Genomic DNA, 24,965 nt, shown 5'->3' with positions numbered 1-24,965 from the left:
GATTATCTTAAGCGAGTACAAATTTAGACCTTTAACTCATCAATCGCCGGTGCTAGATGCGCCCGTGAAAATGATAAATATATTTCTAAATTTTCATTCACAAGACGAGTTTTGCCTGGAAAACAAATTTTACTCAGTTTTTGCTGCGCGGTCGTGATACGCAGCACGTTCATAAAAGGAAGTAATGGCATAATGGTCGAGCAACGCGCAAGTTTTTTTTTTCCCCCATCTGAGAGTTTCGGAAGCTTTTGGTCTTCAGTCATCATATGCTTTTGAGCAGTGAATATATAGGGGCGATCTGCACCCTTGCCACATCATTCTGGTGTTCTTTTTACCCTGCTTACAACGTTTGTGCTTGTGCGATGTCCCCGCATAATGACCATTGTCTTCACTCTAGTAGAACGAGAGGGCACCCATCGGGCCTGGCCTCTCTCGTAAAACCATCCGCTTAGTCAATAGACCTTGCATTACGTGCCTTGCAAACTGCAAGTGGTGAAGCTTTGGCTCAGTGCCAAACTTCACATAGAGCCTCTAAGCAGCGACTCGCGGTAAAACAAGCGGATTGCTCAGCGATGACCAGAACAACTTTTTTCTGTGAATACATGGTCGATAGTCGCTAATGAAACGGTCAAGGTCTACACCTCCCAAGTGCTTGTTGTATTCTTGGATTAATTTTGGCTGCGAAGCGCCGACCCTCTTTGGTTCCTTCTGGTTGTAGCAGCTGTTTGTTGCTGGGGTTGAATCTCGCGATAGTTGGTAGCAACACGACGTTTGTTGTCGTTTTACTTCGCAGTGAGTATGTCGCGATCACACATGTAGTCAATAGATCCCCCGTCCGTTTCGAGAGTTCTTTTGTATTTTCCAACGAACACCCCTTTACTCCATTCTCTCTCACTCTGCCGCTGACCAGAAGTTCCCGCACTTTGAACTATTGCAGCAGGCAGTGAGACGTGAAAATGTATCCGCGATAACTGTTTGCTTTTTTGTTGGTTTCGCCACACATTTTAATGCATAAATATAACTCGCTTTTGCAGTAGTTTATACGGGCTCTCCGCACTACCTTTTCCGATGCGAAAGGCAACGTGAAATGAATAACCAGATGAACATGAGAGAACTCATTGTTTGTAGCCAAATCTTATTGAATTTTGTTGATATGAGCGTTTTGCAGCTGTGGCGACCAGAATAAGGCACCATTTGTTCATCGACACTGAAATTTGTCGAGAAGTATACAGAACTTCTGCAGCAAGGTATTTATTAGGCGCAACAGGGGCTGCATTTTCACCATTTTGTCTTACTTTGCAAGGATTGTACTATCAGCAGCCAGAATATACTTCTTAATATCTCCGAATTTGGCGCAACCCATTGTATTGCATACAAGTGGAACAATGAGATCTTCAGTTTTTACCACTAAAGGTTTGTACGAGAGCTTATTGTGGTAACTGAAGAAAATAATTGCTACAAATAGACAAGCGTCTTCTTCAGTTGATTCAAAGCTTTTATCATTTTGCTGTCGAGCATAATGGTTCGATTCTTCACTTATCTGATCAATAATTTCCTGTGTGAAGAATCTAGATAACAACAAATGTGGATATGCTTCGACTATTCCGCGTGCGTTTTTAACCTTGTGCACTGCCCATTGAGCATTGCCCATTGAGGTAGTTAGCATTGCGCTACCATTTAGGAAGAACTCGGGCTTGTTTTTTACATTTGCATACACTAATGCTTCGTCACCGGGCTCATCTTGCTCAGTATCATAAGTGTATGCTTCTATCTCTCCGGCAATATTATTTGGCAGCGCATCTACCTGAGCAATGTCGGCGCCCCCTCTTCTTCATCAGTAACTGCGCCATCTGCATTCCACTATGGTAAAAGTACAGCATCATTATTTTCTGAAGGATCATCGTTCAGAGCCATTTCCACGCTTCTTCGAGGATTACAAATTCCTGCCGAGGCATACTCAGTGCAAAAATGGCCACTGATCACGTCAGTAGAAGCCTTAACTTAAGCTGCACCTATGCTACCGCTTTTCTACACCGTTCCCATTTGGGCACTTTTATGTCACATTACTAGATATTTGTAACATCTCATCACGTAAACAAAGTTGCATATGCTGTCGCAGTGCGTTACACGTTGGAGGATACGGTAGCATTAAAGATTTGAAAAAACGTTTTGGAGAACTTACTTGAAGTCTTTGTTTTCACTCCTTAGAAACGAGATGTTCTAGCTGGAAAATCGACATGAAGTTGTAACCGCATCAGTTAATAGGAAGCTAAAAGCGAGAGCTTTTCTGCTAATATGTGAAAGTCAAGGCTATTTAAAACGTGAAACATTTCTACTTATATAGAGTTTAAAAATATAAACGCTGATGTAGCATCTTAATATGTACTAGTGTTTTGTTACGAGATGAGAACAGTGGCACTAAATGAGTATCAATCGCTTGTCTTGATTAGGCGCCGTGGTCCCAGTACGTTTTAGTAATTAATTCGTGTTCTACAAGAAAGAAGCGAATTATGTATTATATTCGAATTCGTCCCTTTTATTTCACCATCAAAAAGCCAGAAGAATGTATATGATTCTATTGGCTGCAGGCAAAAAGCAAGTGCAATCTTCATACTGACCAGCAGCATGCTCACATGTAAACTGCAGGAATGAAAAAAAAAATCCATATATAAGCCTCATCAGTGCAGTGAGACCATTAGGTTCAAAATTCAGTGAAAGGCGAATCGTCAATATTTACGAAATGTTGAAAAAACGAAATAGTGAATAGACTACTTAATATACATAAACTAAAAGGTACACTACCGGCCGTAATAATACAGAAGACACCTTGACAACAAAAAACTTGTCTCGCGTTACCCGGCAAACATTAAGAAGTACCTCATATACACATTAGCACATGCCACGTGCGCTAGAGTACGGACTTAAGTAACCATCACGCCTATCCGGAACGCAGGAAATTCGAAACACCGGAAGCGTTCGCCGTAATATTTTTTGTCGCGCCTCTACACTTTAGCTAGACATGTGTACAGTAGAGTTAAGACTTGTGGCACTAAATGTGCGGAAACTTGCTGTCCTTAATTAGAAAGAGCGTAGGGAATCTGCCAAAGCCTTTCACTCCATGGTTGCTGCATGTGTAGTTAAAGCTACTATTGCTTGCATTAAGGGCATCTTTATTGCAACAGGTATGGTAGTGCTTCATCAGGAGCGTGTTATAAAAGTCCGGTAGTTCGTGTAGGCTAAAGAATTGAAAAAAGAGGCGGTGTGTGGAAGTCGTAAACAGCCTTTTCTGTTTATTTCAGGCAAGTAAATGTCACTCATTGTGTTCCACACCAAATAGTCATATGTTTATGCGAACACACAAAAAAAGTGAATTTTAAAGGAGTAGCATAGTGCGTTAGGGCAGAAACAATACCGAAGTCGCGTTAAAATACCTGCTGTAGGTATGGGCCTGTCAAGAAAACCAGTAAATTTAACTAATAGCTCTGCCAAAAAGTGAAGTATGGGAGGCGGCTCTTTCCGGCTAGAATCCCAGGGATCAAGAGTAACTCCTCTGGAGAGCACAAACAGAAGCGAAATGCAATCTAGAGATGGACCACTGACCCCACCTATACCAGTCCCTCTCCGAAACAGTCAATAAAACGTTTTGTCCACACCATTTCGAGGTCGTCTTCTAGTCTTGATAGCAATAGAGATAATGAAGGCAGGAAAAGTCGTTGCAACGGTTGATTCTAAGATATTCAAGCCAGAGTCCAAACACTCAGTCTAATTACCTCACATAAGAGTTTGCCGTATCTGTCACGACTTGATTATTAGGACGTCTAACCGGTAGGTTCTAGCAAATATATTTGTGTTCAGTACTGGAACCAGCGAAATTGCGTGAAGGCACCGCATGCTCAGAAAACGCTGGTTTCTGCCATCAGCTAAGAGGATAACAACAACAACTTTTGTTTCTGTGCTGCAGAAGCACACTTACCTCGAGGTTTACACGCCGATCCCTGTCGGTTCCCAGTGTGAAAATCTAATATTCCCTAGCGATGCACCGCGCTTACAAAATATTGAAAACATTAATACTAAATGCCTCCGGTTTATCACACCTCACCTGCACTGCAATATGTAAGCAGCTAAACTGGTAGCTCCAAGCCACTGGAGGTCAGTTTCAGGGGATACAAATTACCGATCCGTAACTGTGGTTAATTTTGTCCTCGAATTTTATTTATTTATTTATTTATTTATTTATTTATTTATTTATTTATTTATTTATTTATTTATTTATTTATTTATTTTGGTACATTGTCAATTATTCAGTGGTCATTACTGGAGCGCGTGGAATAACAAAAACTATAACACATGCAAATGCGTATGAAGAAATATCGTCAACGATGGCTATAAGCAGTGCTTTTTCAGCGAGAACAAGGAATTTCCAAATGTTGACGCCAGGGCAATACACGATTGGAATGCGTTTCACGTATGGATTCCTGAAATTAAGAATACCAAAAGAAGATGTTGCAAGGAAATTCTTGCATCATACGTATACGTATGGGCCTGGCGGGACGCGTACGTGTCTCACGTATCTGGAACGAGTTTTAAAGAATTAGAGAAAGTTTAAGCTCCGTAGTTCTGCTCGTGATGCTAAAATATAAAGCCCTACTTGCTATAAAAATGCTGTAGGTGAGTCGGAACGGTCGTAGCGGGTAAACGTACAGCTTCCTTTACATCATTTCTGCTATGTAGATATTGACTTTTGCGTGGGAAACATTAAAACTTGCGTATTCTAAGTATAGGTCTGATAAGCGTCCCTTGCATCGCTGTGCTAGTTAGCGTTTGCAGTGGGCTGTTCACGTCCGGTCATAGATTACAAAGCCTAGACGTTTGTTCCCAGGGACATAAGATAGAGTTTGGGTTGGTTTGGTTCCTAGGGTTCACATTTCCAAAGCAATCCAGGCTATGAGAGACACAGTAGCAAAGGACTCCTAAAATTTTGACCATCTGGGAATTTCAATTTGAATTTCAATCGCAGAGCACACATGCCCTTTGCTTTTCGCCTGAATCTGAAAGTCGCCGCCTCTGCCGGGATTCAATCACGTATACTCGGGTACAGCAGTCGAGCGCAGTAACCACTGAGCCACCGCGGCTGTACGCAAAAGAGAGTGTTTTTGCTTCTTTTTATTCTTTTCTTCCCTTCGCGCGTTAACTGACAGAGATCATCACTCACGCGTCAAGTTTGATTAAATAGCGTTGCTCGCAGTTGTGGCTCTACGCAAGCTTTATACTTCATGAATTGATAACAAGCACAGGCACCTGGCAGTATAATTTATTTTACACCTTGGACCTGCGCACCGTAGATCAAACGACAATTCGTCATGTCCATTTTAAATAAAATTAAGGAAATCGATAGTTTATGTTTCATTCTGGCATTCAAGAGGATTTTTAAATCTAATATTCGCTGTTATTGCCACAATATTTCTCTAGTTTTGTGCATAGCGAGACTTCTCGTAATAAGAGGACGAACATTAAAAACGATGTAATTCACAGCGGCTTCAAAATAAAACATTAAACAGAGCTCTCTCTGCATGGGAAAGTAATATAACTTGAGATAGATAGGAATGCCAACACAAAAAAAAAAAAGAAGGGGAGGGAGTGTTTGATGTACCTCTTTCTCTCAAAATGTACCCACAGCAGTTTTTGTAAGCTTGCCAAAGAAATGAACATGCAGTACGTCTTTAATCTGTTGCAGAGATTTATTCACCAGTACAATGTAGGTCATATCTAAAAACAGTCACACGCTGGTGAGTTTAGCCTGGTTTTTATGCTTTCTTTTCGTTTCTGGGTAAAAATAGAGTCAAATATCTGCATTTGTCGCGATCTACAAAGCTCAAATTATTGTCGGTGCTCAAGTGCTTATTCTCACGTTAAATAGGCGAATCAGCTTCCAGCGTGTTCGGCCTTGTTGGCGCACCTAACGGCCATTAGTTGCTGGAGGTTCATGTGTGTTAAATTACTAATGTCTTGTAGCGGCCAAACAACAATTTATCAGTGTGAAACGCTGAAGGCGTCAAGCCTAAAGAAACCTAATAGTGAAACAAGAAATGTTCACGCTATATGGACTGAACAAATTGTGACTCAGAAAATGAAGCTTTTATGTATTCAACGGTGATCCGCCGCTTACATTTTCATGCAATTTGATTTGAAGGAACGTGTTTATCAACGCTGCCAATATATTGTGTATGCGCCTGCAGCTGGCTGTACGGGAAGGTCGGAACTTATCACAGTTTGCTCGCTATTGACTTAGCTAAACGGTAGCGACCTTTTCTTAACGACTGTGCTAAGTTCGGCGCTTTGGTTCACCATACCCAATAAAACTTCAATGCAAAACGAACGTTCTTGAGTTTAAAAAGTGCATTTTATTTCTATTTTGCATTTGTACAAGTTCTACAACAAATGAACGATCCTTTTCATCTATCTCTTTTTGATTTCTTTGTTCTTTTTGTTGCACCTTTCTCGACAAGCAGAATTTCAGACCTTAGAACATCATTTTACTAATTTTTCGCCTTAGAGGAATACTGGTGCATCGCTTCGCTATATTCGCTTTTCTTCCCTCATCTTTCCCACTCTTTTTCCGTGCCTCTGTTCAGGCGGCGGCTGCGCGGGCCGTCCGCGTCCCTGCGTGCCGGGTTGCCCCGCCGGGGCGCGCTGCGATCTCCTGACGGGCCAGTGCTCGTGCCTGCGCGGCACGGTGCCAGTGTTTGTCGGGCCCGCCGCGCCTGCGCTCCCTCGGCCTGAGAAGACTCCGAACACCGCCGAGGCTCTCTCGTCGTCTGCTTCTACGCCGTCCGGTGGCGCCAGCGTCGGGAACGGTGGTGGTGCTAGTTCTGGCGGCAGTTCTGGCGGCGCGGGCACATTGTTGGCACGCTGCGAGCCCATTCGTGCCACGATGGACGGCGCTGGCCACGCCACTGACAACCACACGGCCGCTGCGGCCGGAGACATCCTCATCAAGTACTACCCGGGTGAGTGGCCTTGTTACCGCCGCCTGTTACTGTGAAGCTCGCAGTGGCTAACTATAGCTTGATACGAGTTCACTTGATCGCATTAGCGGTGCTTGCCCTCTTAATATCTGTATTATCGGATTACATGCTCTTCACAAGTTAGTCTTAGAACGTGAATGAAGAGATTATTCGTTTTTTTTTTTTTTTGCCCTCATGTCAGAAGATTTCACTTAATTGTGAACACGCGTCATGAAACACGGGCGCACTTTCTTCGGCTTATTATTTATTGCTCCGACCACCGACTTTGGAATTATTCTAAAATCTGTTGCAAAAACGTTCCCTTGATTTATTCGGTTGCGTGTCAAAACTTTCTTTTTCCGCCCAGTTACACGACTTAACTCGACAATGTTTAGTTTTGAATACGTTGCTTACTGATATGGTCTATAAAGTTTTTGTTTACATTTGTTTGCTAACTCAACGCCTTCTTAATTTAAACAGTGGTTGGGGCGAAAATATTTATCACTGGCCACGCTTGCTTTTTTTTTTTTTTTTTGTCTCATGTTACATCACATTTCTTTATCAGAAATTTTCAAGGGAAATTTAAGAAAACGACATTACAGATATACGGTTTGTCTGAATGCGATTTATGACACGAGTTTCTCTTCGTTTCGAGGTGTTTTCGTTTTAATTTAGCCGTCTTCTTCAAGTACAAGAGTCAGTCGATAATTTTAAGCGCCTTTAACGCATGCTTTCCTCTACCTCTTCTTTTTCTATTTTTCTTTTTTTGTCTATATATTTATGCTTCTTTTTATTGAAGGTATACGAGACAATTGTTTGAAAAATATTTCCTACGTATTCCTAGGCAGACACCAAAAGCGTTAAGGTAAAGTTTTACTCACGGTACACAAGCCACATAGGCTGCTTATCCTTCTTATCAAGGCAAAAATTTTTTGCAACCCAGAATAATGCTTTCGAATCAATGAGGTTCGCAACGTGGGTTTTTGTCTGTTTGAGTCGTTCTAAATAAAATATAAGCATTAAAATTGCATTCTTGTGTCAACTTTGAGCATCTCTCGAAAAGACTGATATCATCATATTTTCCTGCTATAAAAGTCTGAGAAAAAAAAACCCCAAAACTTGAGCGCGCTTTTGTAAACGGTCACATAAGAAAACAGGAAAGAGAAAACACCTCAACGGGGAACGAAGCAGTTCCGTAAGCTTCTCTAGGAGACACACGTGTATGATAGATGAAAAATTTATTATCTCTTCGAGGTGAATTGAATGTCCATTCGGTCAGCCAGCTTTGAAATAAGAAAATAAATATTTTCTTAAATGATTAGGTACCTGTAGCGCTTCTCATTACGTATTTGTTCTACATTTGGCGCCATTTTTGTCATTCATTTAAGGTAGGGTTTGCCACGTTTTCGGCTCACCACAATCGTTTATTGAATGCCATTGTCGTACGCCAGGCATTTCAAGATGACCAAGTGCATCTGCGCGGTTCAGTGAAACAACACGGTTTAGCACAGGCTCTTAATAATTACCCTGCCCACCTGCTTTTTGATTTCTGTACTTTACAAGCAGCTTTGAAAAGATGTGCACTGAAAACACCCCACAATCGTTGCTGGGGACGATATATGCACGCACATTTTACGGCAACGCAAATCAAATTTGAAGTCCTTTTTGAAGCGAGTAAAAAACTATTTTGTATTCTAATAATACCGCTTTTAACAAATCGAAAAGACGATGCGTAATATTCACAACTGTCTCTGCCTCGTAAATTAGACATATCATTTTCCGGAGCCCTGAAATATGTTTGCTTCGTACCTGTTACTTTGTTGCTGTTTGTGTTGTACTTTTAGATATTGTTTATATAGCCTCCCTGAATTATGAAACTCGCTTGTTATATCATTCTTCCCTGCACGCCTCTCCCTTTAATTTGCCTCTTTCCCCGCTGGTATCTAACCAATAAAGTCAGCTTTAATTTATGTATAAATAATAAAAAATATCTGTACTATCTTTTAATCTCGTTCAGTAATAAAGTACCTCCGTTAGAAAAATGGAACTTTTGGAATATCGCACACCTCAGCGATACGCAGAAAAAACGTATCTTAAAGAGAGCAATCAAACTGTTATTGTCTCGCTTAATCACATTATTGCACATACTCTTGAATACCTAAGTGTAGTGCCACATTTCTGGGGGTTACGTAACTACATTATGCCTTAAGAAAACGTTATAGGTGGTTAGAGTCACTTCCTTCTTATTCAAAAGAAAAAAAAAACGAGCTGAGCTGACCACCAGGAAGCCCGAAGTAGCCTTCGTTACCATACATACCTTGTTTCTATATTGGGGAGAGGGCCATTTAATCACTCGTGGCACGCATAATTTAGTTTTTATCTTTACCCGTTTATTTTTCATGTTGCACAATGCTTAGTAGCGAAGATTTCCTGCGTGAAAAACTTTAGGCATTATCTGCGCTTCAAACTTGAAGAATTGCCATATCCTCGGGCAATTGAACTATTAGGTGGTCATTGAATTGCAAGTAGCAAGCGAACCTAACTGGTGTAAAAATCCTCATTGACTTGCTAAGCGAGTGTGGTATCATTTTTCTCCGCAACTTGTAGCACACAGTTAACGTAAATATTTCCGCAAGAATCACACCTGGGGAGAAGATGGAAGGAACGAAAGGTACAGCTTTATCAAAACGTTTCAAGCCCAGGGATATGCTTCTAAGTCATGTTTTGCAGGTCCCTTGGGATTTGTGAGCTTTCTTACTATTGGAGTGGGCAGAACCCAAAACCCTTTAATGTTAAGATTTCAAACACTGGGAATCGGTGAATTAAGAGTCGCATATGGCACTCAACAATGTCTGTACATTTGAGACGCGATCGAAAGGCATCCATCCAGAAGTAGCGTTTTGAGATTCTCAGCCACAACTAACACGTTATTCTCGTTATTTTAGAAACACAGGAAGTATATTTTTTTAATTCACAATAGATTGAACGCTCCTTCCTCCCATTCGAGTGCACGCGTTTTTCTATTCTTATTCCCTGGGCAGTGTTTTCGTTTAGAAAACTTCTAGAGCTCTCATCTCATCCTACTGAGGAACTGTGGTCCTCTGCTAGCAATGTCCCATATTCTTGCTCCTTGTGTGTCCAGTACACTTCTGTACATAGCACGTGAGCACACAATTTAAAGATTCCAGATAGTCAAAGGTGACTCGATGTACCTGGACTCCGTCGTCTCATATAGCTATAGGCAGTTATTTCACTTAGGGAAAACAAGGAGCAAAAAATAAGATAAAATGACGCTTTCTACTATCCCTTTAAAAAGTTCGCACATTGCGACACGTAGGAAGTCTGTTCCGCAATCGGTGTTAACGGAAGCAAAAACACTCATAAGGGTCCCGCGTGAGAAGCATTGCGATTCCCTCTCGTGACGAGTTTTCGGCACTTTTAATTTTCAAACTTAAAATGATCTCTTCTTGATTTGATGAGAGTGTGATAGCAATGCGGATAGTTTATTAAACTAACCGAATGGAGTTTACCAAACTAAATCATCAGCAGGCATGCAAATGTTGTGTAGCCAAGAACTAAGAAATATTATGCAAGAAATATCGATGCTGTCTTCGCATCTATCATGGTCAACCAAAAAATGAATGCTAAAATTCCAACGACAAACGATTTCAAGAAATGTGTTAGGATGATTTCGCTGTAATTAGCTGTATATTTAAAGTGCGTTAACATCGTTGAATTTACGAACTGTGGCTTAACAATTAACGGATATCCCCTCGGTAGCCTCCTATTTAGCTGCGGTATACACTTTGTAATGTACGCACTTCTATCAACTGTAGCACCTGATTGGGCGGCTAATCTAATGAATTAAAACTGCAGGCTTGAAATAAAAATTAAGAACACTAAACCGGCCAGCAGTCTGCTGTGAAAGAAAAGAACAACTTGGGAAATTGGTGAGAGTGTGGAAGTTCTAAGGGCGCACATCTGTCTTCACTGAGCAGGAGCTGGATATCAAAATTAAGGTGGGTCCGAGCGTACTATGCAGGTGCTTATCGATTAATAACACGAGCTTACCCTTATCTCTTAAGTGGAACGTACAGTCGTACTCCAGAGGTAATCAGCTTAGCCCTAGCTACCATCTCCTCTGTGTCTGTATGTTTTCGTTTCCTCACCTCGTCTTGCGTTTCCGGGACACACATTTATGTTTGGACCAAACTGTACGCGTGTCTTCAGATGTAATGCTCAAATTAACGGTGGCGATTACCGCCACAAAAAATACTCTCTAATGAGATCAGGGTCCAATAATCGTAGTTTCATTAATCGCTTGAGTGCACCGTGTTTTCTTCCTTTCAGCGTGTCCTCACTAATTAAGAAACTTGTACAGCGCGATTTGCTGGCGATTCCGTTTTCGTTCAGTCCTGGATACCGCGGATCTGGACCTCACAGCAATGTAGGAACGTCGTTCTCCTGTTTACATGGCACGAGCCATTGGCTCAGTATGCAGTGAAGCGCAACGCTCAATGTCCTCCCCGAGTAGGTAATTATCCACAACCTACCACCTAGTTAATTAGATGTCACGTGCAAATGCTTACGCATAATCATAGTCTAATAAGTCGATGATGAGTTCGCCGTATGAGCGTGGTTGTTGCTGTAGAGCCTATAGTGTCAAATTCATGCCCAAATATGGTATGCTTCACAAATCAAACACCACTTTCTTTACCAGCGGGCACATCATGGCTTTAAGAGCCCTACATCAGTAATTTCAGTGGTTCTTCTGACTGTGCCTGAAACTGTCCGTCTAACGTCTTTCACCGGAGTTTCGTATCTTATTGTAGGTGATAAAAAAGGTGTGTCAAAGTGGTCACCTGCGGGTACGCAGATTACTGGAAAGGTTTCAGTTTCGTTAAATGAAAGAGCATTAGGCCGTGCATTAGTAACACAGTTATCTTCTTGAGAGATAAAAAGTACAGCGAGAGCTCGTAGACCGAAGAACAAATTCCGGCGCAAGGTGCCAAGAATAAATTAACATTTAGGGGGCGAGCGAAGGGATCTCTGTAAACTGTGGCGTGGTTGGATGGCCGAATCGATTTCACCGAAATGAAAGCCTATGCGGGGACAGCGGAGAGGTCTGGTCCGGAGATGAGGTCAGGCGAAGTTCGCTGGCTTTGGGTGGATGTCGCGGCCGGCACAAGAGAGAGACAATTGGTGATGAAGCCGATAAGGTTTCTGTAAAGCACGTAGCCTTAAACATTTCGCTAATTTCCAGAAAATATCGCATCCTGTTTATATCGTACGCCTGTATTCTGGTGTCGTCTTGGCGCCCCTAAACAAAGTTTCCTAAGTGAAGTAGTGCTATGTGGTGGCCTAAATCTCTAGTGGAGTTCTAGATCATGCAAAGTACTGTTGTTTAATGCATGATCCGAGTGCGGGGTCTCAACTTGAAAATGGCATGCACATTGCAGAGTTCGGGCAATGACCTTTTTTACGTACAGTCTTTTGTTTTGAGGCAGCCCTAGGGTAAGTTGGCGCCATTTTTGTGTATTTCTTCGTTTGAGTATTTTGTTCGTTTGTGTCGCCTTATGTTACCTGTACTGCTTCTATTGCTCACCTTCTCCGTAAGAATAAGTTATAACATTCCTAGTGGAAGAACCACAGTAGGTAGCATGTAATTCAGCAATCGACAGATACTGTATACATCTATCGCTTCTTTATATTCAGAATTCGCCTTGCTTAGCCTTGAGACTACAAGGCTGAAGAAGAAAAAGAATAATCGAATGCATTAGTTATCTATTTCGTAATTTTCTTGCTGTGCTCTCTCATATGGTTGAAGAACTTATTGTATTTTTAACAGTCTGCAACTTTCATGAACAACCGTAGCAAAACCCATTTCTTCTAGACAAAGTAGGCATTCTCAAAATAGTCCGGCACCATTTCGTAAGACGACATGACATCAATAATTCAGGAAGAATTCAGTTTGATGTGCCGAACTTCGTCATTGACCGTATGAGAGTGATGTAAAAAGTTATTTCATGATGACAGCGTTTTGAAAGATGTTCATACTTTCGAAATCATCGTCTCCTCCTTAAATAACCCTGTAGAATAAAGTTTTTTTTTTTTTTTTCAGCGAAGGATGCGATGGACAAATTGTTTAGCAGTGAATACAAAAATGGTTACTTGCTGTTTAGTAGCCTGCTTGAGACTCTCTAGTGTTACTAAGCCTCTTTGAAAGCTCGTGAAAAGAGCATTCCTTAAGATAAATCTGTTTCCTTAGATACGTTAGGGAAATCGAAATATGAGTTTCTCTCAGTTCATCATTCCGCTCGGCAAGTATGATTTTATTGCATGAACTAGTGAAAACATTCAAGTTTGCAGGAAGAGTATGTTCTCTAGAAACTTACAGCTCGAGTTTAAGCACGAAAACATTGCGAACCATACCCAACAATCCAGCTAACATCCGGATCTTTTGTGGACATTTTTATTTCCTGGCGTTCTTTTAGCGCCCCTAATGTGCAGGTTATCCAAGGAAAGATTCAATACAGAGAAACAATAAAAGCGGCTCGCAGCGAAGGATTACTCACAGGCGAGGTCTCTCTTTTTACATGTAAGAGAACTCAGCCGGCGGTTAATCAAGATTTGTCCAGGACCTCAGGGACAATTTGAAGTCAACATTGGTTTTGAAGCGTTGGTCACAGCGGTGACAGCTACTTACTGCCTCCTCCGTATTTTCCTGCTGTCACCATAACGCCCTTTTTCCGCGCCAGCCACCTTCCGGCTTCTTCTCGTAGCACCACTTCAACCCTCGTCACGACCTCCTCACCTTCTCCTTCCACGGTATCTATCCTCCGGGTTCTTCCTGGAGACTGAGCCACATTTCTTTTGCGCATTCTTTTTCTCTCACCATATCCTCAAGCTACTGGGCCACCCATTGTTTCCCACCCAATCCTCCTCTCCCAATGTTCTAGGACCACCCACTTCTATTGGCCACTTGTTATCCCAATCAGGTAGCGCTGCAAACGCCGGCGACGGCGCCAAACAGGAACGAGCCACAAACGCTTAATGGTGTGAAGTGGAGAGATGCTGACGCTTCTTTCACTGAGTTTCGCTAGTTCACTTGCTACGGCTCCCTAGCTGATTTGTCGGGAAAGTCTGGCGCTTGACTCTGATCGATTTTTTTCCTCCATGTTCCCGATCGGCGGAAAATGAAGGTGGAGTTCACAGCAAGAGCTAATCCTGCGCATTACTGCGGGACGCGCATTACTTCGGGACGCGCATTGGCTGCTTGTTATCTGTAACCACATAGGCTTCACGGTTCACGCCCGTATGCGGTAGGGAGAGCGAATTTTTTTTATTGCCAGCCAACCCGGTCCACGTGCGATCTCAAGCAAATGCAATAATCTGCCTGGTGATTCTGACTCGCGCTCACTATAGCCCTTTGCGCTAGGTCGCTAATCTTGATGGAAGCTTGAGCTGCATATTTTGAAAGTTTAATGGGCTCTTCTGAGGAAACTAATGAAGCATTGGGGCAATGAGGCTCCCATAACATTCACCGGTGCACAATCGAGCGTGAACACGCTCGTCAGCAATTACGGCTTGAGGCAGTCACCGAAACCAAATGGAATCTAAAATAGAGCAAAGGTAAAGGCCGGTTCTATTGCCATCTTATCCGTTCGTAAAAAAAAAAAAATAATAAAAAAAAACAGAAAAAGAAAAAAAAAACGTATTTTGGCGCATGCGCAGGGTGAAATATTCCCGCGCAGGCGAATGGTCTGGCTTGCAACTGTAAGACCCTTATGCCACTGTGTCGTCCACAATGACGCCCCACAACACGTGATGGGCGTGCATTAAATAACACAAAAATTGCGTGCGACAGAGCACGCGATTCGAACCCATGGTTGAAGCGCGCTGCTCAGCCTCTCTGGACGCTGCATTCTGCAGCTACTTCGTCACCACGGCCTGGTATTACAAGGGTTAAATATCCATTTCTCGCGTTCTACGTTGCCTTGTTCATCAACTGCCCATCGAGCGCAAGTCAGACCCAAAGCAAGTCGACGTAGGCACTTGCAAGTTGAAGCCAAAATTTGAACGTGTAGTTTTAGCCCCTTGGGTAGCCGTGCCAAGCCGCAGGCGCTAATGACTTTTCGAACTTCTGTACATAGTCCCTGTGGGAAAGAGCACGAATAAAAGGCAAAGCCTGCAGTCTTCTCTCCGGATCCGGATCCTCAGCCTTTTACTACTGCGCACGTTTTGGCGGCAAATGCCGCTAAGCTCACACTCATGCACTAAGCTGCAAGGCTTATCTCTACCGTTTTTGTTATTTTCAGATTGGAACTGCGCTATCGTGCACAGTGCTTAAGCAACAGCTTTGCTATCGTAAGCTGAACATGTTGGCTATGTTTTATAAAAGCAAACAAGAACTACTGCGGCGTCCAGTTCCTTGAGTGGGCGAGTGGACTGTACGACGGATCACACTGCCCTTTTGTACTCAAGTATTCCCTACTTACGTTATAGTTAGAAAGAAGGGGGGATGGATTGCAGTTGTTTCGTCAAACAAATATACATATTCGTGTAACAAGGTCAGTCAGCGATTTCTCAGTTATTTCGCTTGTGGTTAAAGCCATCCTTGGGAATTTGATCTTTCAGGTTGGATACCAACTATATATATAGCTCAGCGCAGCCAAGACAAAAGTTACGCAGTTGGAGCAATACAGCTGGGCAGGAACGTGTCACAAAGCATACGATATCCACGACATGGTCTAACCGACAGGCAGAAAAATCGACAAATTTTTCAATTATTGCCATTTCAGCTGAACTGAGCTCTTATCACAACGAAGACTACCATGGGCCAATTTATCAGCGTGGAGTAATAATCTGTACCATGAATGGTTACTGATATCTATGTATACCGGGATCACAAGTTGGAAACTTTACTGCCCGCCTTGAGACTGACATATTCATGCTTACCCGTGGTGTAGCGGAACCACGACGCGACGTCGATGAATATAAAATAAACAAGGCGAATGAAGTCGAAATTACACGTGCCACACTTGCAATCAATAATTAAGAGACCTAGAAGTCCGTGATGACAACCGAAGAAATTATCGACACCTATTGCAGCCTCACCCATTCTGCAAATGACAACAGTCGTTAGGTCACGCTGAGTTTCCCTAAGTGGACGGGCGCTAAAGATAGCATCACATGAAATATCGTGGAATGCTTTACCGCATTCGTTTGTTGTGTTCTTTAGGCTGAAAACTATCTGAGGCTAAAACGACGACTGCAATAAATGATTGTTGCAAAAATTAGGAGGACGCTTAAGCTTTGCCTTAAGAGTATAACCGATAACGCCTTCAACAACACCTTTTCATTCCGCGAATATCTGGCACTGGAATACTGACACTGAATATGGTACAGTGAGAAACTTCTTTAGTTGGTTTTGCTTTAGAGGAAAAGAAGATGTAGCATCTATCTCACTTCTCAGTGGGACCCGCTACGGTGTTAGTGATTCGCGTGCACGACTACTGTGCCCAAGGGTGTGGGATCGAGTCCCGGCCGCGGCGGCCACTTTTCGATGGAGTCGAAAAGCAAGGCGCCCTTTTGCTGTGCGATGCCAATACACGTTATAGAACCCCTGGTGGTCGAAAATTCGTAGTTCCCCACTACAGCTTCTGTCATGGCCTGAGCCGCTTTGGGATCTTGAACGCCATAAATCAAACCAAACTTCGCTGTGGACAATCACACTTACAACGAACGGCATACCATTGGAGGTATACAGATGTCTTCGTTTCGAATCTCTATCGCCAAGTAGCCTCAAACCTGACCAGTCTATGGATGTTAAATGAGAATCGAAGTTGACACCACCCCGATACTGTAGAAGAAACTGTTGGGTCACAATTTCGATATGAAATCAAGTGAGGCTTTTTCCTAACCTTCTATTCTTTTCACGTTTTTCTGAAGTCTTAGTTACAGCGATGGCGGCCATTTTCTGACCGAACGAGTTGTATGCTCCATTGCGTAATATTTCAGTAGTTATTATCGTAGCTTACACGTACATTCTACTTGTATCACCATGTGAACGTCTCCCCCCCCCCCCCCCCCCCCCCAAAGGGCTATGAATTAATGACACGTATGTCGATGAAAGTGCCTTGTCATTCTCTCAGGTGTAAGGATGTGTTGTACAAGAAGTCCTAGATCACCATGTGGATTCGCGTGTATTTTAACGACGCGTGATTGGTTACAGCAAAGAATAAATTTTAAATCAACTGAGAACATGACAGCAAATTCGCCGCAGAGTGTAGGGCTAGCCAAAATAGTATGGCTTTTTTAAACACATTCATAAATTTTCAACCAATCCTAGGCAAAAGTCTGTGAACGTAATTGTCTTCATGCATTGTGTAACTGGTTCATAACAGTCCAGCATAGAACGAGAGACAGAAGATGGCTACACAGTATGCAAGCCGAGCCAATATTTCGACAAGAACACTTGCCCTTGTCTGGGCAGCGCGATCATCACTGGCGAGAGTTTAAATACGCTTTTGCTTGGAAGAACAAAAGCTAGGGAGGGGAAAGGGAGGAGAGTAGGGGAGAAAGAAACAGTCAAGGAGCAAAGAAGTGTTCCTTGGGTATGTATTTATCAGCCGGGAACCAGTGATCCCATGGACTGACAGAGAAAATAAAAAGCGGCAGCAGCACGAAAAACTAATTACAATGCAGAGGTGGATGATGAGGCAGCACCTAAACCGGTTCGATGCTGACATGTCTTTCTGAAAGGGGACAGGCACTCCGAAAAATCCTGATAATAATGAATGATAGCAGATATTCCCTCCGCAGGCTTGTAGTCTCTTGCTGTTTATTTTTTAAAACGCCGACCCCATTGCTTTTCTATGACACTCCTAATTACTCATCAGCGCAGGACAAACCCTAGATGCAAAATTTCGCTACATATCTGAAACTTAAACCATTTTCATTAATTCGTTAATAAAAGTATCTTACAATCCTATCAATTTCCTGACAATTATTTTCAAATCGCTGCCCATTGGTCTATTGACTACTAAGTGGGAGCACAGTAAAAGCGGTAAAAGTGAATTATTTGCCAGGCTTTGGAACCTTGCACCATTTTCATCAACATGTGCATAACGCTATCTTACAATATTACACAGTTGTCTCAGAACTGAAAGGCGTCCCAAAAAGCTGAACTTGACTCTCGTCCCATAGCGTGCTCTTGAATGCAAACGGAAAAGGCGCGCTAAAGTTATTCCCTTTAGTTCACAGCGCTAGATAAGTATCGAAAGTCTAGATTGCCACTTATTCTCCTTTATAAACAAAAGAGCTCAAGTAGCTATATAGCACGCGTACAAGATCCGAGAAGTGAACTGTTTCAATGATCTTTATTTTCCCTATATCTGCTGTGAAGAGAAGCATTTCGCGTCACCAGTTTTGCTGTGAACTACGACATTGGAGCGCTCGGTCATGCATTGTAAAATATCTCCATCCATAACAAGCTTTTACTTTGATTTGTGCTTGTTAGCTTAGCTTCGTTTTTCGCATCGCAGATTGCACATGCCCCTGGCGTTTCATGAGCTTCTTTTTGTGCTTGTTTACACCAGTGATGTGATGCCAGACATTGCCGTACACATAAATAAATCCTCATAATGATAAATACGTCCTTAAGCACCACAGTGCACTCCTAGAATCTGATAAATATAGCACTGGAAAAGACAAGCAGCGCACTTGTCTCCGAATTTAGAAAATCTCTCTAAAACCTGCAGACGTTGCGACAGCGTGGACAAAGGCCTCTGCCATTCAGCTCTACTGGGGGTCTACTCTCTAAACGAGCAACGGACTTCCCTTTCGACCGGCCGTAAAGCTTGCGTGGGATGGGTGATAACGAAGCGCTGTCAGAACCAGAGCAGAGAGGCAAAGAGTCGCTAAAACGAAGGTGTTACGAAGTGGAAAAGTGACCAGAGGAAAGACATGAGCTAGCGCTTATCATGTCGTCGCTAATTACCGGCGAGAATCTGCTGACGATATACTACAAAAGCAAATTTAAAATCGAGTTGCGAATCTAAGACGTTCTTGCTACTTGAGATGAGTGCCGACGAATACTGCGAGGAGCTCAAAAAGGTGTATTTAAAAAAAAAAAAAAGGAACAGTTCTGGCAATTGGCAGCATCAAATGCGAGACTTGCAGTAAAGAACAAAATCAAAACCATTCATGTAAAAAAGAAATGATTGCGTCTGCGTTGTAATTTCTTGTTCCTATTTTTTTTTTTTTCTGTGCATTTCCTTTTCTTGCGAAAGCCGTCATCAGAGTGCCGGGCGAATGGCCTCGTCAGAATGCAGCGTACAGCGGTGTTCGCTCAGCTCAGCGAAGACCGGCGTTCCGTGAATGTCTTTGCCGCATAGCCGCGTAGAGGGCGGCTGAGGCTGTTGTTGCCCCAGGACTATAACACGTCACTACAGAGTCGTTTCAGTTAGTTTGAGCGCTGTTGTTACTATACGTCTCGTTACTGCAAACGAATCAGTAGGGTTGCCATGGATACATTAAAAATTGAAAAAAAAAAACCAAACGCAAATTTAAAGTATCTTTTTTCTTCGAGACAGTTTCTGCCCCAGGCTAAGAAATCTCAGATAAAACTTGTACCACAGCGAATAATAATAGTGCTAGCAGACCATAATTGGCAGAGTACTCAAACTTGTCCACACCCTAACCCCAAGTGCTCCATAAGGGCTCATTAAATAATGGATGGAGTAAAAAAAATAAGCACAATTCTGTCATGATCGCAAGTGTAATTTGACTTGTGATATGATTGTTGCAAATTTATCATTTGAAATTTTCTTGGAATATTTTTTGTCACATTCGGCAAGTCAATCAAGAAAGAAATGTTTCGTGTATCTGACAACTGTCAGGTATGCGCCTTCGTTCGCGCAGTATTTTATCCCTGCAAAAGAGCCTGGCTTACGTTTCGATGTTTACGGTAGAGTCATTACTTTTCCTTCAGCTTGTTGAATAGTTTATTAAACTAAGATTTGGTAAACAGTTTCAATAGTGAGCGTTGGGGTATATTTGTTCGGTAAATTTGTTCACCGTTTTGTTTTAATACTACTAAAGTGCACTTGGATATCAGAGAAAAGGGTGCTTCACTGATCATTTATTGCTGTGTAGTCAGCTTTATACTGAAGCCGTGTTGTTGTTATCGCTGTTGTTTTTTTTTTTTATATCAGTCACTTTAGTTCCTTTTGGGTGACTCTAAATATGTCGTTAATTCCTTTATGATCGATTATTTCTCTTAGGTAAGCAAGATGTAAGTAGACGTCTCAAGGTTACTAGTTTAAATCAGATCTAGAAAGTTCCCTGATGTCTCAGTAATGCCTTTGGTGCAGCTATTATTTATGGACGAATAAAATTAAGGCGCATGTAGACAAAATCACGTGGCTCCTGAGATATGGTAACATCACGTTGGTGTGCCAGTTAAGCGATGAATAGTTGAAGTCAGTAGTACGAATAATTCTTGCGCTACGATGCATACCAGCCAGTTGTAACAAAACGTTGCTGAGCTTACACGTTGGTCTGCACATGCACCGATTAATGTGGTATTATGTGCAGTGCGGCACATCTAGCACAGCGTTTTGAGGTCAGATATGTCCTTAACAAGACGGAATGGCAGTTCCTGAAAAATGGCAATTAAGACACCTCCGCTTCTAGAGCTGTCATGATCTGCGCAGAAAAAAAAAAGGCGAAAATTCGGCAAATACTGTAAAAGTTCAGACTCGCTGATATTAGTGTCGAGCATGTCCGAGTGAGAAGTATATTTTATGCGATGATAATGCGAGCTGTCTTGGAATGAAGCTTCGTATATTTGTGAAGATAAACGGCTGAGCAAAGTTAATGTAGGAGCGGCTTTTGAAAAGTGAAATGGAACAATCTGACTTTAAAGACTGGCTATGAAATATACCTGCTGTGCGAATTCATAACTTTGGTGGTGTTTCGTTAATTCGTTTAGGAAATACTGTTTGGAACCAATATTTATCGTCTGGAATTGGAGGAAACATTTTGCTCACTTTTTCGAACGCAACCGAATACGTGCGAATACATTAAATAGGCCGGGAACAATCTTCGCTAACGCGGAAGTCATGACTGTTAAAATTTCGTCCATTCGAAAGAGGGATGTTTTCGATCTTGGATAATATAAACCTGACAATGGTAGTGCGTTGACGGTTTGATTAATGATGGCCGAGGCGGCGGGCGCGTGCGATATCTTTAGGACCAAGGTTATTCAATGTATTCCAAGCAGTAATCCATCACAAGCTTTTCCGACTAAGCGTATGATTCACGGGGAGACAGATCAAGTTGGATGGATCATATTAATTGGTCATTAACCAAGCAAGCAATTTCTTCGGCAGTTGTATGCACTGTTTCTAGGTTGAGTGGAATTGCAGGCAGTACTTGCTAGTTTGCTCATGTTTAGTGAGGCGGAAACAATAAAAAAACAAGAGAGGATATCAGGCATAGATAAAAAAGCGAACATTTGAAGAAAGAAAGATGGTTTTGTAGTATCATGTATATAGGCTGCTATTACTAGCGCACCAGGAACGTGTAGGTTGTAGTACTGGTATTCGACGCATTTATAGCGGCTGAAACCAAGACAACTTAATTAAAAAAAAAAAGTACTATATTTTCTGGCCTGACTTTAGCCAAATGCAAGGTGGCTCCTCGCCTTTCTATGTTTGTTTTCATGTCCGTAGGCATGTTGAATCATTTCGTTCCAGATACTATACGTGTGTTTGCAGTTTTCTAGGAACTGGGTCAAGTTGGTGTCTTCGAATACTACTCGTAACTTATCCTTGCTTTCGTTGTAGGATTTTGCAGAAAGGGCTGAGCTCTCTCACGTTCTATGCGCTTACTTGCTGCTGAGCCGATATGTCATTATTTGCTTCTCATACGTCACGTTTGCAGCGTGATTCATAACAACAGAGCGTCTGCTCAACATGAAGCCCCTGTTAGGCTTTTCCCGTTATGATCAACTAAGGAGCGCGCTCATAATTATCCGCATTTCGTATGCACCGACTCGACAAAGACAGCCCGCCTTACCGCAAGCCTAGATGTGCGCATCGATGTTATTCAAGGTGATAGGCAATTAGGCTTTAATTCCTCCGTATCACACTCATGACCGGTGCAAACGCTGAAAGCGATGGGAGAGCCGCGTCTAAAAGGTCGCAAATGTCTACATAATATATCATTTGCATGAACATAGTTTTTTATGTGTGCACTCTTAGACCCGCGTAATTACCCGTGTGTCCCCGGCGGATTTCTTGACCACGCCATACATCCTGCTACACGACTCTGCACTTTGCCGTGCAACCCACACCACTGTGACCGTTGGGCGAGAGGGCTGCAGGTCCAGAATGAAGGCCCCACCGCCGTCCTATCAGAGGCGGCGCATATCTTAAGCTCATTCCTTCTTCCGTGTCATTATTTTCCATTCTTTTCACGAGTGCACAGGTGCCCGTGTCTCCCGAATAAAATCAGGGGTCAGAGAAGCATAAAGGCATGCTTTATCATGGCAGGAAGAAATAAAAAAAATACGTTGGCGGAAGACTATGCGAACTTCGTTAACCCTGAGCGAATTGATAGTGAGGACGAACTGGGGACCGGAACACCGAAGTTGACTAAATTCCTCGCATTTCTTCTTTACGGTCCAATAGCAGGGAGCAGTGTTTACACAGCACCGGCTTCACGGATTCCTCCCTTCTGCTCGGTTATTTCAACATGCTGCCGAAATGTTAGCCGGATAATGGGAGCACACCGGAACCTACAAGATAGGGAAATGAAGGAACTTAGGGATCGCAAATAGGAAACTGGAGGTTGCTATTACGAGCCGCCGAAATTGCCCGCGCTTTATGCTCTTTTCGCCTTTGTGCCCAATTTCCGCACGGGAAAAAAACAAGAAGACGGTTCAAAGAAGCCGGGCTGCGTGGACTCAGAGCTTGGGAGGCTAAATGAAGCAACGCAGAAAACAAGCGCTGGAGTGGCAACAAAGAGAAGTTTATAAGCCCACATAGAAACGGGGAGAGGGTAGGGAGAGTTTCGCTGGCACTCGCTGATTATATGTTGAGGCTCTCATTACCATAAAGAACGCTTCTCCCCAGCAACAACTTACTAGGCACTGCGGGATGTGCCCCTGCTTCTTCTTTTCACTTGCGCCTGGTAGACGCGTCTTTATTGGCTCTCGCAGTGTTTTTCATTTTTACTTCGCATCCCTTCACCAATCGTGACGCATGTGTCTGTCTGCTGCTTCTGGGCCGTGTATTATGACAAACTTAATAATATTTATTCGGGCACCATTGGCTTCTGTGTCTTGCTGTAGGTTGCTCCACGTGTGAAATGAACACCGAAAAAATGCACCCAGAAAACAAGATTCATCGATATGCTCAGCTTTGTCTACTTTGCTCGTGTTGTCCTCAAATTCTGTTACCCAAATCAGCAACTTAGTACGTGGCGTTTATTCCTCGTTTAAACACGCCACAAAACATAATCGGTGACTTGTCGACGATCCTCTTCGTACGCAGCGCTTCACCATGCGCTCAGGCTGAGCGAAACGGGTGAATGCCGTGAAAACGAAAAATAAAATTAATAAGCACGACTGGAAAATTTCGTAAATATCTCAAAATAAATATTGGGGCTACTAAAAATAACACACAAAATGCTTGTAAGCGAGAACAGTCTCAGCTGCCTAAACCTCCCGCTTTGCATTTTTGTTTCGGTAGCTTATTTTGCTTATTACGCTCCGACAATCTGGAAAATTTCGTAAATATCTCAAAATAAATATTGGGGCTACTAAAAATAACACACAAAATGCTTGTAAGCGAGAACAGTCTCAGCTGCCTAAACCTCCCGCGTGTGAGTGGAAGAGCCCAAAAGGGGTCAATGGCCTGCCAAGAATTAAGCTATCCGGCTCATTTATGACGCATCTAACAAGGTAAAAGCTGAGCAGGGAGAAAATAAAAGGGAGATCTTCAGATCCGGTCACGCTGGCAACAACCAATATCCGATAGAGAGGCACGCCGATTAGAACCTAAGTGCCTGCCTCCCTAGTGAATGTTCTCGAAAAGACTGCTCTCAAAGTAGGTGAGCTGACCTTTGACGCGATCGAGAGCTTCGCCTAGCGACGGCTGAGCGTTTCTGTGTACTTAGAGAGACGGAGGCGGTACTCATGGGGGCACGCCATTGACCTCGTAATGCGGCGCTCTCAGCTTACACAGCCCGACGCTCAGGTAAACAAGTTTGTGAAGGCGGAGTACAGTGCGCTGATGCCGGTCCAGACGGCGTAACCCTCAGGCGGGTAAGCGGGAGTGCGACAATAAGCAGACCAAAAATTGTTGGAATCAGTTTCAAAGCGTTATTTTGTTTAGGACCGGCCCTTTATTGCTTTTTGAAGCAGTGGACATGGATAGTATACATATTAAAAATAAGTGAAGTGTTGTCACTTTGGGCCCGTGGGAGCGGATAGAGTGGCAATCTTGGCTGAACAAAAGTTTCTGTTACAAGATTGTAGTTAAGGGCTGAGCGAATTGCCGACTCAAGAGTTGGTTTTTTCCTTGCTCGGATTGCCCCTCCAAACTTCGGTTCTACTCCTGAGTACACAAGGATCGCGGGTTCAGCCCCGGTATGTAGCCTTATCTCCTAAATTTGCTTTCCAGGTCATTTCAAAAAGAGAGCTTCCAACAAGCGCTAAACCTTTTTTTCCCGCGCTGCATAGTTCAATTTGTTTAAAAGAAGCGAAGCGCCATCATAAAAAGGTGAAAAGAAACCAACTCCGCAAAGCTGTATCGCTTTACATTATCGAAGCTCTAACGGTCGGTCCTTAAGAAAAGAAATATATTCCTTGAAACTTGTACATCAGTGAACTGCGTTTCAGAACGTTGCATAAAAAGTAACTCTTATTTTTCTTTCGATCTTCTGCCGGGG

General features: G+C 42.8%; 1 protein-coding gene across 1 annotated transcript in view; it reads left to right on the top strand.

Moving 5' to 3' along the window:
• The window catches only part of LOC146186004 (thrombospondin type-1 domain-containing protein 7A-like), a 330,413-nt gene that overhangs the window by 190,886 nt on the left and 114,562 nt on the right, over window positions 1–24,965 (top strand). Inside the window, exon 26 of the mRNA XM_084606943.1 lies at window positions 6,633–7,007. Within this exon, the coding sequence (XP_084463069.1) occupies window positions 6,633–7,007 (375 nt within the window). The remainder of the gene's footprint in view (window positions 1–6,632; window positions 7,008–24,965) is intronic.

The sequence above is a fragment of the Amblyomma maculatum genome, chromosome 6 (genome assembly GCF_055883805.1).
Source record: "Amblyomma maculatum isolate TAMU_Amacu chromosome 6, ASM5588380v1, whole genome shotgun sequence".
Taxonomy (NCBI): domain Eukaryota; kingdom Metazoa; phylum Arthropoda; class Arachnida; order Ixodida; family Ixodidae; genus Amblyomma; species Amblyomma maculatum.
This window is presented reverse-complemented; position numbering and strand designations above follow the sequence as displayed.